Raw genomic sequence first — 16,028 nt, 5'->3', positions numbered from 1 at the left:
CTTGATAGCTAAGAATGTCCCAAGAAATGTGGTTTATATACTATTCATTTGCTGAAGCCTTTCTTTCCGATTTAAACTCTTTTTTGTTTTTTTTTTTATTTTATTCTATTTAGATTGACCTGAGCACCCATATGAGTGCTATAAAATTAAACTTTTCAGTGTTTGTATCGTAAAGTAATACTTCCCAAGATTGTTCCGATGTTTGACACGACAAACGGTGAGTTGACTTAACACGTGGACGTTTCATTCAAAATCCCTTTCATATGGTGTTTTTGGAAATGGGTAATTCTCGGCCAACTCACACAGCAGTTGACCCGGCCCCTCTTCGATTTGCGTGAAACTTTGTTCTAGAGGTAATTTTGTCTTTGATCGCAAATCTGAGCACCATTTTTCGATATCGTGTTAAGAAGGAGTTATACGACCCCTTCCAGTTTTGAACAATCGAAAAAGACGTGTTTGAACAATAAATAATAAATTGAAATCACAGACAATTGTCTGTGCAGAAATGGTGATGTTTTGAAAATTGTGTGTTAAATGTTTTTTTAAGTGAAATTTTACGCCCGATTTAATGGCGTATTCAGAATTCCAAAAAAACGTATTTTTCATTAAAAAAAAAACAAACAAATTCTCAAAAACTCTGCCTTTTTTCGTTACTAAACTGTTAAAAAAAATGGCACATGTCATTTTATAAGAAATTAAGTATACTTGACGAATCTGAAATAACCTGGAACAAAATTTCTCATTTTGAAATTTCGTGGTTTTTCTAACTTTGTAGGATTATTTTTCAGAGTGTAACAATGTTTGAAAATTTGGTCGTCGTTGATCACGACAAAACAAAAAAAAATAACTTTTTCGAAACTTTTTTTTCCTAAAATCGCGATAACTCGTGTGTTTACAACTTACAAGCAAATCCTTTATGTTTATACGTCAATTATTTTGTAATTGTCTGCTCTACAACTTTGTAGAACATCATTACACACTTAAAAAATAACCCTACCAAGTTAATTAGTAAAAAATGTTCTACATTGAAAAAAACCCTTCAGGGTTATTGTAGAAATAAAAAAGGGGACTGAAAAGTTGATTATGCAACCTGTTTGCGGTGCAAAGGGTGTTTTAAATGGGTTGAAATTTTGATATTATTCTTATATATGTAAAAAATTCCCGTATTCTTTCAGTCACTCGTTTGACAACCCCTGTCTCAAAAATTGTTCTTTGAACAGCTAACCCCCCAGCAAGCAGCAGCAACAGCAGTCACACTATCATGCGTTGCTAATGGGGGGAGAAACCTGAAGCCGAAATTGATTACGCCTCGGGATGGGTTCATGGCTTGGTACGGAGGGGGATGCAAGAGACCCCGCGGACCGGATTGATCTCGAGCCGGCCATCAACCAGGCAGCCAGAGCGATGACATTTTTGCAGATGTGTCCATGTGGTCAGTTGCAGAGCTTCAGCGGCAGTTTTATTTCATGTAAAATTGCGTGAAATCCATTTACGTTAAGAAAATATTTGCAATGCCCCCTGAATTGCTGATGTAATAATTCATATTACTAAATGGGGCTACAATCGAGAAGAAGACGACGGCGAAGTACCGCGGAGGGAATGGGGGAGATTCGCCGTAAATGGTATTAATTAATAAAGTTGGTCATGTTGCGTATGGCAAGGGGGGTGCTGCTCTGCTCAGCTAATTTGCCATTTATGATACGCGTTAATGGTGAATGATATCTCGAAGGCTGCACCTATGCCGGAATGCCGTTTCAATTTTGTGCGACTTGAATCAATTTTACTTTGATAATTAAGTCATCGATTTGCAAATAATGGAATTTCTCCTCATTCACTTCCGCTTAAGGAATACCATACATGAAAAATCCCATGTAACTGATCGAGCTCGAAAAAAGGATGCCAACCACTCGAGCAGTGATTTGTACTTTGCATAATTAAAAAGAATTCCCGCCGCTTTTTTCCAGCATGATGCCTGTCGTATACCCAATCGCGAGATATATTTATTAGCGTCTCACGTACGCGTACACATATCTTGTGCGATTATGCCCGGCGCTCTGTTGGTCTTTATAAAAATTAAATTCAATTAAATCGAGAACTGAAATCCATAAATACAGCTGGAATAAATGAAGTGCCGCGCAGGAGGGAGCTTTTAATGCTTTCAGATGTTATTATTGCACTGAGCCGTTTTGTCGACATGCTCCACTCCCACCACGCTGCAAATATCATCTTTCTCAGTGAATGCAAAATCGAACCATTGCCTTATATTTTGCGCGCGTTCGTTCAATGTCGTCAGGCCTTAGTCAAATTTGAATTCAAGAGCACCAGTTGGACTTTTTTTTCTCTCTCTGCTGGCTGTTTGCAGTCACTTGTGCGGGAATTGCTGTGACGGAACGATTGCCATTTGACAGCACTATTTCCGCCCCCTGAAGAGTTGGTAAACGTGTGTGTTATGTTCGCAATTGACCACTCTGCTCTTTGATACCTCGTAACCTTATAATTTAAAACAAACTCAGCATTCTGCATTTAACATCTCTTCCTAAATCATTTCTGTTTCAAAACCTTCAACAGAACATAATCAATTCTGGATAAGGCATTGCATAAACGTTACCTTTGCAATTCGATTGAATCGATGTATTCACCCTTCTCAGAGCACATCAAATCATACACGGCAAGAAGCATGACAGTGCTCGTTGAAAGCGGATCAGATTAGCAAAAGTCGAATATATGAATAAGGATATTGAAGGAAAATGAGTTTTTCCCTTTTCCGTTCCTATCGAATTGGTGGAAAACCGCAATTGATTGCGTTGTAAAATGTGTGTGTTTTGCAATGTCATTTTGCAACATAAACAAAAATACATTTTGAAAAAAAAAACATTAAACTCGAACATTTGAAAAAAATAAATTTAATATAAGAAGGAAATACCAAATTCATTGTACTTAGCTCATTAGAATTTGTAAAAACTCTGGAAATCAATGTTTAGCTTTCTTTTTTATTAATTTTTCGAGCAAAATCATCTATTACGTCGCTGTCGTGCTAACTTGTCGCTGTCGTGCTAACTAAGCTAAGAACACATTTTTTGCAGCTCAGAATCCCTCACCTCACCACCACTTCACAGATCACCAAAATTCCAATCCTGAAATATTCAATAAATAAAAAATCTGTTCATTGTTGTCACTTTTAGTCAAGACACGAAATCGATAAAGGGCTCAATTTCAACTAATTTCAGGTCGCTGAACCCAAATCTGTTTATGAAAATCGAAATATTCGGATTGTGTGCCTTGACTATTTTCATTTGAAAGAAGTTTCAATCTTGTCGTGCTATCTTGACACACCCTGGAAATTGATGTAAGTGCGACAACTGGCCAATGGGATTTCAGGTCAGAACGCGTTTGAGGTCGACTACCATAAACATATGAAATTATAACTCTGGATTCCGGCAACCAAATTCAACCAAACTTCGGGACAATGCACATAATGGTCAGCCAAACATTGTGTGCTCTTATTTTTATTAATTCAAGGTCAAAACTTTTTAAAACCGGAATAATCATGCACACGCAATCCAGAGGACGAGTCTTCACACAAAATGTGTAAATGTATCAAAATTCCACGTTTACATCTTTAATCTACTGCCTTTAAAACATTGTTATCGATGCCAGGAAGACACGGCTGCTATTTGACAGTAATTGCAGATAAATGTCTCACCTCTAGCCCTATTTTTTTTTTATTTGGTCCCTATCGGCTCACGTGGTGTTGTTCCATCTATGCAACGTCTTAACGTTCCGTTATATGAATACACAACGAGCTTGAGTTTAACTTCCTCTTGGCCTTGCACATCATCATCATCGTCTTCGTCGTCCATTGTTATCGGCAGTGATGGTATTTGCGTTTTTAAAATTATTGTTTGATAATTTAAGTTTAAATCGTACAATTTTAACGTTTGAATTATGTTGGTCAAATAATCGAAAGCCCTTTTCGTGAAAACAAAAACAAAAAGATATTTTTCCATTTTCCCATCTCTGTGAGTCGCCATAATGTTCGCTCCACACCGATCGCTTGGGCGATTGACTTAAAAGCTCTCATCCTTTAATTACACTTCTAATCGCATAGTCAAGAGACTACCCCACCAGAAGATGCAGCAGCAGCGCCGCGGCGTCAAGGAGTTTGACATTGGCAGGTTCTATTGCCCTCCGGAGGTCACACCGGGCTGGCTGGAGGATGTCGATGCTGAACTTGGTCGTGGCTTTTGAGAAGCTGTGGGGTTTCCATCACAATGTAAAATTAGAAAATAAAAAGCTTTAATTAAACAACAGTAAATAAATATTGGTTGTGGTATTATTAAAAAGTGGAATACGGAAGTAAGATAGATAAGTTAAAAATTTCAATTTAGAAAAAATAATAATTTAATGATAATTTATTCAAGTTCTTGACATACACAAGAGTGACATGACATATCATATCAATTTCAAGTAGATTATCTTTAATTACTCGATCGTTAATACTAATCGATATCCTTATCTCCTCCCTCTCTTTCCAGAAACTTTCACCACAGAGGCACTCCTACTGCCGAAGAAAAATTTTACTTTAGGAGTAGCCATTCGCTGCCAAGAAACCGATATGTACTTATGCTTCGACAAAAACTGGAAAATCAAAGGCATGGTAAGAATCCGTAAATCTCGACCAAAAAGGTGTCACCGTCTCGTCGTCGGTCCGTTTACCTGAGAATTTCGGGGCGTTTGTGAAATTTGCGCAAGCAGAAAAACAATCTATGCCCCAGCGGGAGTGACACGCAACATGCTGGTCCGCCGGGTTCGTTCCTCTAAATTCGGAGCTTAGAACAATCATCTCTTTTTTTCTGACGAACAAAGTCATAAATCTCAATCCGGACTCCCGCTCAACGGCCTACCAGTTTGTGTTTTAATCTTTTGTAATAGATAGAGGTGCCCAAAAGGGCACGACTGATTACGACACACACATCGTGCGTGCGTTGGCGGTAAATGAGTCCGGAATGTTGGAAGAACTGGATGCTGCCAAGGTCACGCCTCAGGTAGACGGACGACCAGATAGTTGGGCCTAATTTTGTCGTTTGTCCTGGAACAATTCATGTAGAATAATGTTGTTTTTTTGTTGTGTGCTTGGTATCTTTTCAGAAAGTCAAAGGCAACATTGTGAACCGATCCCGCTGCCACTTTTACGAAACTCTAACCACTCTCGGATACTTCCGCTTCCAGTCAGTCATCAGTCAGACAAAATATCTCGGTTTTATCGGCAGCGGTAAACAAATCAACTACAAAATGAGGCGCCACATCGATGAAAAGTGTTACAATTTCCAGCGGATGAATGCATCTTTTGAGTTTGGTCACAACAATCTGACGACGACGACCCAAGCCAGCGGCACAACCCATGCCCATCGTCACAAGCATGGGCAACGTCGCAAAGGATCGCCAAACAACGCCAACGGTCGACAATCGCGGCCCGTAACGTGGCCGGCAGCAACGTGGGTGCCACCACCAGCGCCACCACAAAGAACCACTCAGATGAGCAATGAGGTACACACTTCTACGTCCACGCCAAAACCAACGAAAATGGCCAGCACCAAGAAGCAAATCAAGACGCCCAAACGCCTTGGCCCTGGCAAGGCCAACAAGAAAGGGTTCAACGCTAACGTCAACGCCGCCAACATTAGACATCATCGTTATCCCGCGTTTTAGATAATGCCGCCGCCATCTTGACCGCCATATTGGGGATGGACAAACCACACAAACACACTTCTCTCTACCGGAACATCCGATCGACATTAGGCAGGGAATCTCCTCTCCTCGACACACACGTTTCCCTGGATCATCCCCGCGATACACCTCACCCAACCCCACCTCCGTCTCTTATCTCTCTGTTCATCTCCCCGGCACGGGCACTGCGCGTCCAAGCCACAAGAGATGAGGCACTTTTGTATTAGATTGTTATAGCCCCGGGAAAGCTTTATTAGAATGTAATTTGGAACTAAGCATCAAAGCCCGCTAGACGTTTGTTCGAAGCATATAAACACCCACTCACACACAGTAATAGGGAAATAAACAATTGCCAAAACACACACACAAACATTATTCATCAATGTATTTGCTAGAACAAAACAAAAATCAGTGACAAGCAGACATGCATCGGCACTAAGAGCTCTTCTTAACGGCACTCAGCTTGTTCTGGTTGGCATTTAAGTTTAAAGTAATGTTATGCTTGTTGTCAGTTAAAAACGTCTTGTTTTCAGCATGAATAATGTGTAGAAAAGATTGGTTCATTGGAAAAACCGACTTCAGGTATATTTTCATGTGACTGTTCTCATAAGCTCTCAAGAAGAACGTCTTAAAAGCTCTTTGAGTGCACTTAACGGTTCTTATCCTATATCTCACTTGGTTTAAAATATAGCCTCTCAAGGTCTTCGGGAGCCTTAAAGATTTGCGTAATTAGTGTACTCTAAACACTGGCACAACATGCTGGGAATCATCTACGCCGAATGCCAAACAAGTTCTTCTAAAAGAGTAGTTAGAGCGGATGCACGTCTGGTGACAAGTATTACACGTATGACCCCCCACGAGTTGGAACGTTGATTAAACGAACAAAAAACACACACACACAGAATAAAACGAATAGTTTGAGTGTATGTGAGAATGTAAAACTACAACAAAACAAAAACATTTAAGTGTTGCATCGCGAGAACAAGCTGCCGCCGCCACCGCAAGTAAATGCGTAGACATAGACACATACTTTGCATTACAACAACAAAAGTAATCTAAATGAAGATTAGGAATCGCTGAGAGCTTTTAGATGCCTTAATCGGTGTATATTTGTACAACTTCATAATAAATAGTCAGAGGAACGCAAACGCGTGCATCGCATCAGGTCATAGGAATTGTGGAATTATTTATTAGGATTTTTTAGATACGTTCAAAGGTTTGCATGTTCTATCCACTATCAAACTAGCGAAATTAGCATTCTATTTCGAACATTAATCCTTCCCAGTGAATTCAGAAAGTGTGAATGGATTGCAAATTACAACCATCATCCTTACTTACATCTTAAAGAAACACTTTGTGAATAAAACAGCAATAGTGTGATTTCGGATTTTAATTTCAAATTATTCTGTTGTTTGTTCAAAATATATACCTTGTTTTAAACAATTTGAAGCATCTTTAGTATACTTCTGACATGCGTAAGTTGCTACACCCAAAGTACAGAGTCGAGGGACTAGTTCTCTCAAATCTTATTGAGAGAATAATGCACACCAACACAACATATGTGTTCATTCGTTAATTAAAACAACAAACCTCCAACAAGTGACCACTCTTTAGTCACAAAGCTGTGATGGCCGAGCCGGTTGAGTCATTGAGATATTATGTTGGGGATCCCAGGTTCGATTCCCGTAGTCGACCAATTTTGTAAATGAACTCGATGGCATGGTTCTCTCGACCATCTCGAGCTTTATTCTCTGTTTCCGTAAATGCAACATTATTCTCTCAGCTTGGGACTATGATTCTCTCGGAAAATTTTCTGCCCTGTATTTTTTGTGTGTTCAATTTGAAATGTTGCTTTCACATAAACAGTTGATATACCTAAATATCACTTTAGTTGGATTTTTTCAAATCTCTCCGAATGAGGTTCATTTCTTCAAATGACAATTTAATCTTTAAAGAGTAATATGAATGAAACCCATTTAAAAATGTGTTAAAAAACGACGCTAGATAAAAAAAGTACCAAATTCCTATATTCTAGAAATTTTGCCTCCTTTCCTTATTTAGTAATTCGGAAAAAAAAACCCCAAATAAGGAAAAGAGGAACATTTCCTAAAATAAAGGAATTTTGTACTTTATTTCAGTGAACATCTCCATTACTATTTCATGTTCCGAGTACAGATTTTTCTTAAACAGGTGTCCCCAAATTCGAAAAAAATTATATTGGAAATGTTGCAATTTTTATGCAGAGTATAATTTCAGAAAAAGTTTGACAATTTTGAAATTTCAACTTGTAAGCTTATGAACAATTCTTGATTAAAATCATTGCATTAATTTTCTAAAAAAAATATATTTAATTTGTGACCTCAAAAGCTGAAGCAATTAAACAAGCACAAAAAAGTTGACTTAACAGTTTGCTGTGTATTTAACAAAAAAAAACTAGAAACCACGTTTGGAAAACGATATTTACAATACCGGAATAACGGATCATTATCCACAGGACAATAGCATTGAAACTAACTCTTAACTAACCGACGTAAGCCCACTGCATAGAACAAAAAAACAGCATTTAACACCACACAATTTACACAACAAAAAAACAAACGCAGGCATAAATCTCAAATAAATACGAATCTCACTAAAGCTCCTGGGAGCGTATTAGTTATTGCCGCACGTGAAAAAAAAATTAAAGAATAATAGCAAACCCCCCACAGAAATTCAAAAAATAAGCTACGTTTCAAATAAACACAAAATCACCCCTGTAGAAGAAGGAAACAAAAAATACATGAATGTTTTGCAAAACCAGTTTAAAGAAAATCCCATATAAAAGTCGACAAAAATCAAGTATTACACACTAATTTTAACAAACACACAAAAAGCCAAAATAGCAAGAAACAAACACAATAGCACGATCTTTCTCGAGCACAAAGTTTGGAAGATAACGATGATAGTATGTTGTTTATGTTAAACATTACTGCCAAAACGAAGGGAAGACGATTCAAAGAACAAAAACAAATGGTTTAATACTCTTGCGCGCTCCGTTTCTTCTATTGATTTAGACGCAAACTTTGAACAGCCTCGTTGGTAGTCCAAAATTATTGCCCTAATTGTATCGAGCAGAAAATCAATCTGGCGAATTTAAATGAAAAAAAACTCTAATTCTTATCTTCAACATTCCACTAGACATTAAGAAATAAGTCATTTGGTTAAGATTTGTTCAGTTAACGCGAACCTGTAACTGTGCTGTATCATTGTATAAAGTTGTAATTGTCGATTCGTGAGCCGGTGTAATTCGTTTTTCTTTTCATTTGTACAAAGCAACACATCTTTTCATCATTTATATCCTACTATATAGTAAGTTAAGTATTGTATGTATTAACTAGCGCAGAGAGTCCATAGCAGGTCAGATCAGAGGAATAGCCACTCCAGCTTTTCAGTATAGCAGCAACAAATTGCAAAAACCACTACTTTATTGACTATCGCCTCGGATGTTTCTTCAGTTATTTCGAACGGCTGCCATAACTCGCCATGCATGCGCGCGCGCGAAAATACATTTTTTGTATTAAATTTGAATTTTAACAGCAGCGTTGAATGCGAGCAAACAGTAGCAACAAGGAAACACATGAGGAAACGAGGTGTAGGAATTTGCATTGTTATAAATGTACATTATGATTCAGTTTCCAGTTGATAGTATGAAATTACGTTTCAAATGAATTATTATTTTTCTTTGGTTTTCAATCGATTTAAGTGAGTAGAACTGCGAGAGGACAAGATGTAGTATTCGAACGAAATGACAAAACATTATATTTTTTTAGTATGGAAACAGGAAAAATAAATAAAATGAAAATGATTTAAAGTTTTATTTTAACTTATGAGTACACATGAAAATAACAAGATTATTTAACAATAAATTATAATACTTATGAATGACAATAACTTAAACCACTGTGATATTTATTCAATCCGAAATTACCCCCTGATGAGTTATAACATTGATTTGCCTTTGATTTGAGCACATTTAACGGTACGGGGAAGTTATTCTTTTCTTCTAAATGAAAAATTATATCGATAATTTTCTAATTTTTAAGACACCCTAGTTTAAAAAAATAGTTTCCAGTTCGACGCTGTCGTGTTTAGACACTCCGAGAAAACGCGTTTTAATGTTTGACCTTGAATAAACAAAAACTAGAGCACGCAATGTAAAAAATATAAAAAAAACGTTTTGTTTGGCTGACCATTTTGTGCATTGTCCCGAAGTTTGGTTGAAGTTGGTTGCTGGAGTCCCGAGTTATAATCACAAATGTTTACGGTAGTGTCTAACTTGTACGACTTGAAATCCCTTTGGCCAGTTGTCGCAATTATATCAAATTTCAGGGAGTGATAAGATAGCACGGAGTTTTTTCGGTTTTTATTGAATATCCCAGGATTGAAATTTTGGGGATCTGTGAAGGTTAAAAGGCGAGGCATTGTTAGCTGCACAAAATGGCGTTCATAACTCAATTTGGCCCTGAATGCACGTGCAGAAGTTAGCACGACGGCGACGAGTTGATAAGATTGTACAAATATTTTTAAAAGTGTTTGTCGCCCTTCCAATTTGCTCCGAAAAATCAGGAGGCAAAAATAATATTTTTTTCGAAAAACTTCAAAATTTCAATGGAATGTCAAGTGCATTCAACTAAAATCAATTTCAAATGCATTCCCTTTCGTTTAGAATCATTTTAAGCATATTTGGGTTTATTAAAAAATCAATTGAATTTTCGAAAATTTACGATGTAGGGAAGAGTGGAGAGACTTGATCCCTTATTTTTGTATCGCACATAACTCTGTCAATTTCTCACAAAACTATGAACTTTTTGCATGAATTGAAAGCTTAACATTCAACTATGTTTGACTGTTAAAGTTATGTCATCAGATGAACTCTTCGAATCATGCCAAGTGTTATAAAACAATATTTTAAATCAGCATTTTCAAAATGTTGGGGGTAACATGATCCCCCTTTCAACATTTTGTAGAAATCTTAAGCAAAATGTTTCTTATTCATCCAAAGTTTTACAGCAAATTTACATAAAACCTGTACGTTTGTGTTCAAAATATAACAAGTTTAGTACCTATGTAAAATATTTAAAAACTTTAAATATTATTTTTAGACCAAAATGTAGCATGTTTAGTACGTTTTTCAAAAAGTTCTCGGATCAAGTTTTAGTATTGATTCCCCTTGTAGGGCATGCCCATAAGGACTTTCATGCCAAATATCAGCTCATTTGGTTGTAAACTGGCAGCGCGCATCAGGATTAAAGTTTACATGGGAATTACTATGGGAAATTGGAACTTTTTGTTCAAACGCTCCTACAGGTCTGGGAAAATCACGCGCCAACTTCTGGTATGGTCAGGCCTATGGGGAATGGTCTGGAGAACACTTTTCCCGAAGAGAGCATATGGATTCGTTGTCCCTAGACCTGGCGCATCGGCAAACAATCCGATGTCTCCGGAATCAACGGTTTTCCCTGAAAAAGCATCAAATTTTCCTTAGCATGCTATGAAAGCTCGATGAACACCGCGACGCCATACGTCAGGCAGCTACCACGTGGGTCTAAGTAATCTAAATATTTCCTATGCGTGTCCCCCCCGCCCCCCTTCTGTCAGAGCCTGATCACGCTACTGGTACAACTATACTAAAGGAAACTATGTACGAAAAACCAGCCCAATTATTTAAGCTTGAGGCTGATTCCAGTGACTGTAAAAATGCAGAGATCAAGTCCCGCACTTTTTTAAACAATTGATTGTAAAAATAGTATGAAGATAAATTTAACGTCAAATGCGTCTGGGTTTTGGAGTTGATAAGTTCTTGTTCTTTGTTTTCTACAATGAAAAATCAAAAATCAAATTATTCGCTCTACAGCATTGCCTTGGCGTTCTCGATTGCGAGATTCCTACTCGAAACTAGGTGTTCGAAGGCTTGATTGTTAAGGCAATTGCAAACCTTTTTTTACACCTTAGCTACCATCCACCCCGGGATTCGAACTGACGACCTTTGGATTGTTAGTCCAACTGCCTACCAGCGACTCCACCGAGGTAGGGACCCAGGGAGACGACTCCTACACCTGGACTGAGCTAACGACCTAACCTTTTATAGGTTAGTTCGGGACCAACATTTACTTCCCTTCCGACGGAAGGCGTGATCAGACAAATCTCGTCTCGAAAAATGCCACCGGGACCGTCTGGGATCGAACCCAGGCCGACTGGGTGAGAGGCAATCACGCTTACCCCTACACCACGGTCCCGGCAATGAGTTTTAGTCAATTTCGCACAACTTTCTAGAACAATGCTAATGTTTTAACTCACATGCTGACAAGATACAGGCTTGGGATCAAGTGTCCCCGGGAATCAAGTCTCCCCCTTTCCCCTACAGTAACGCAAAAAGTTTTTTTTGTTTTCGTCAAATCATATTTAAAAAAAAAACTAATGATTGCAAAACAACTGAACTAGTGTAAAATGCAATCGAATTTCCCCCCCCCCCCCCCCTGAGTTTTTTTTACCAAAATTGATATATTTTTATCCCGATTACATTTAGAACCTCCGTATAGACTAATTTTGTTGAAAAATGACTCATTTTGTTGAACTTGCATTCCAAACAGGGTTGGAATAATCGCAAAAAAAAATCAATTTCGCTAGCAAACTTTCTTCACCCACGAAATAGAGAGGAGGCAAATCACGCAAAAGAAAATCGCTCCCGAAATTCTCCAAGAAAATCAATCTGAGGATGATTTTTTGTGAATTTCCTTGTCAGCACTACTTAAAAATGTTTATTTCACATTATTTACACACATTGCCATCTACAAAATGTGACAGGTCATTTTTCGACGTGTGACGTGTGTAGTAGTGAAAAAGATGTTCCGCCGAATAGTCAAGATGGTGATTTTTTTAGATTCCTTTTACCGATCTTTCGTGAGCGAGAGAGGAAGGCCATATGCTTCCTTCGGATTTTTGACGTAGACTACGTCTTACTCGAAGGTACTGGGCCAAAGGCCCTGGAATACTGCGTCATCCGTCAAACGCTTATATCTTCCTTCCCTCTAATCGAATCGACACGATTTATGTTCCATTCGATTCGAAAATTATTCAGCAATTTGCTATCAAATTTTCATTGTTGGCAAAATAGTTTTACTATTGAAACAATTCAATGTTTTAAAATGTTTTCAAAATGCAGAGATTTTGCAAGCAAAATGAGCGCTTCCCACTCACGGACGGGAATGTCAAGTACCTATTTTGAGGGGAAAATCACCCGAGCAACGCGACCGAGTGTCGGTCGCGAAAAAGGAGGGGAAGTAGCGGGCCGAAAACATATATAAGAAAGTGCGCCAGTTTTCAGACCAACATTCACGTCTCAGACGTCGGACCGGCCAGACCAGCAGCAGCAGAGCAGAGAGACCAGAACAGCAGCAGCAGCAGAAGAGGACCAGAGCAGCAGGAGAGAGAGGGACCAGAGCTACAACAGAAGCGCGCATCGCCTTGTCAGCCAGTTGCCTCTCGATGGCCGGACCGTTTGAATATTCTGAGGAAGGGGGTGAGGACTGCCCAACTCTTCGGAGTTGCCCTCACTCCCCGTCCCTCGTCCCACCCGGGACGAGTCTGCAACAACAAAGCGTCGCCTGCTGCCTTCTCGCCGAACAGTTGCCACGGCCAAGCCGTGGTTGTCAAACAAGCAGGAAGGGGGTGAGGACCCCAACTTTTCTGAGTTGCCCTCACTCCCCTTCTCTCGTCCCACCCGGGATGAGTCGGTGAAATGCCTTTCAGGAACAAATGTTGGTCTTCGGGGGTGACGGATTGCACAGCTTTCTGAGGCTGCTCTCGCCCCCAACCCCTCTCCCTCCCCCTCATTCTGCTACCAAACATTCATTCGGTTCGCGAAAAATCGTTTTTCGTTCTTCTCTTTCCTTCCTCCATTCTATGTTGTTGTTTGAATAAGGCTTTCTAGTCAAAGATTTACCAACCCATTCAAAGTATGTTTACATAGAGTTATCTAAGCCCGATCTCACGCACACTAGCACGCCATTTGTTTTGCTGGAGGGTACAAAATTTAACCTCAATCTTTTTCGTGTACGTGCACGCAATACATGCGCACGTAGATAACTCTATGGCAGCTGCGGTTTTGTTCGCATTAGATTTGCCATCTCTTTCTAGTAAAAGTCAACTAAATCGGAATTCAATTCGAATCGTATACGAATTCCGTTTCAACATCCGGTACTTACACGGTCAGATTGAGTTTACTTGAGTGTGTAAGTTCTGTCTTACACCACAATATTCCTATAATTGGTCGCAGTGGTATTAAGGCTCTACAAAAAAAAAGTTCTGTCTTGTCGGGGGGTCCATCTTCCATTCACGAACTTATTCCGTTAATGTATTTCAAGTATCTAGCTAATTCTTCAAAATTAAGATATGGAAAACTCTATGTTCACATATCAAAACTTTACGTATAGTCTACTAGGGTGTAATATCAAAATCGATTTTCCAGCACAGCAATTTTTCAGTTCCTTTTGGGGTCCTAAACAACTCCCCAAAGTTTGGGAACGATTGGTTTAGTCCTCACTTTGCGCAAAGCGATTCAATTTTCCATATAAATTTGTATGGGAAAAACCATTTTATTGGATTTTGATATTTATAAAATCCACGTTTCACGCTGTACTAAAACCGGATTCATATTCGGATGCTCTGGAAGGTGCTCTACAACTTTCCCGAAGAGAGTATGGTGCTAGCTTGTCCCTGAAAGAAGATACAGCGTCCTCAAAACTCGTCTAAAACGTGATTTTCGAGCAAAAAACACGTTTTAGACGAGTTTTGAACACGCTGTATCTTTTTATAGGAGCAAGTTAGCACCATACTCTCTTCGGGAAAGTTGTAGAGCACCTTCCGGAGCATCCGAATATGAATCCGGTTTTAGTACAGCGTGAAACGTGGATTTTATAAATATCAAAATCCAATAAAATGGTTTTTCCCATACAAATTTATATGGAAAATTGAATCGCTTTGCGCAAAGTGAGGATTAAACCAATCGTTCCCAAACTTTGGGGAGTTGTTTAGGAACCCAAAAGGAACTGAAAAATGGTTGTGCTCGCTAAATTTGGACAACTTTATTTTTTTCCATACAACCATATTACACCCTAATAGTCTACACCATTCCGGTTATGTCTGTGACATAACTACTTTGACTTTTTCTCTTGATGAACGTCCAATGATTTTCTTTTGATGATGATTATTCCATTGCTGATTAAAAATATTTTCCATCATGATTTTTTTTCCGAGCAGTATTAATGACATAATAGCAATTTTCTGTAGAGCTTTGAAATTTGAATATGAAAATTGGTGAAAATTGAACAACTTTTGACATTTTGCCGAAAACTAGTTTGAAATGTGCGAAACACTATGTAGAACATCGAAAAAACTCACCCAAAGAGGTTCGGCTAAAATCAGATTTTGTCAAAGCTGACAGAGAATTTGGACACGGTCTTGTGGGCGAAGGTGTTGATTTCATACAAATGAAAACGATTTCACAGTCAATAAATTTTCCTCCAATAAATCTATTCATCCAGTACCACGTGCCGCCTATGAATTGAGACGCATAAAAACTGATCAGCTCATCGATCAAACCACTTCCGACAGAAAATCCAAAAAGATGATGCCCACACTCTTGATGGCGACATAATTCATCAAAAATCGGAAACGAGCCGTAGTAGATCATTGTACGATTGGCCAGCACAAAATTCCGCAAAGCATGGTGGCAAACATTCCGCAAAAAAGAGAGAAGGATCCAATAATAATGCGGCGTAAAAAGGGCAATAAACGAAGCTTGACAAATTTCTACGGACAATGGCCGGCGGCGTGGGCCAACTCCCGGTTGACTTTTGTCTCCCGAATCAATGGAAACTGGAAGTTATAAATTAACTGCTACTGTGCACGACGAACTGCCCACCATTCAGATATAGAAGGCTGCACGTGGAACGAGGCAAAAAAGGTGTTATGTTTGATGTATGAACGTCCATTGGTCTGTCCGTCTGACCGCTGTCCAGCCCAGAACATCAGACAGACGACGCTATTTATCTCTCCCCTACTGGATTGGTTTGGCTGGGTTGTCCGCAGCATCGCACCAGCCGGTAGGCAATGGTTTTTTTTTTTGCATCTGCACCCCCAAATTGATTCAACACAGTTTAGCAATAAAAAGGAAACTATGCCGCAAACCTCACACTCGGCCGGTGGTCAACTGAATTCGAGTAAATGATGCATGGAGAATTTGTAGCAATCGCCGTAAACCT

The 16,028-nt window shown here is 38.9% G+C and overlaps 1 protein-coding gene across 1 annotated transcript in view; it reads left to right on the top strand.

Moving 5' to 3' along the window:
• Positions 1-9,657, top strand: part of LOC120423149 (uncharacterized) — a 70,125-nt gene extending 60,468 nt beyond the window's left edge. Inside the window, exons 4-5 of the mRNA XM_039586830.2 lie at positions 4,536-4,657; positions 5,149-9,657. Coding sequence (XP_039442764.1) covers positions 4,536-4,657; positions 5,149-5,709 — 683 coding nt within the window. The 3' untranslated portion in view covers positions 5,710-9,657. The remainder of the gene's footprint in view (positions 1-4,535; positions 4,658-5,148) is intronic.
• Positions 9,658-16,028: the final 6,371 nt, after the last annotated feature.

The sequence above is a fragment of the Culex pipiens genome, chromosome 2, assembly GCF_016801865.2.
Source record: "Culex pipiens pallens isolate TS chromosome 2, TS_CPP_V2, whole genome shotgun sequence".
NCBI classification, from domain to species: Eukaryota; Metazoa; Arthropoda; class Insecta; order Diptera; family Culicidae; genus Culex; species Culex pipiens.
This window is presented reverse-complemented; position numbering and strand designations above follow the sequence as displayed.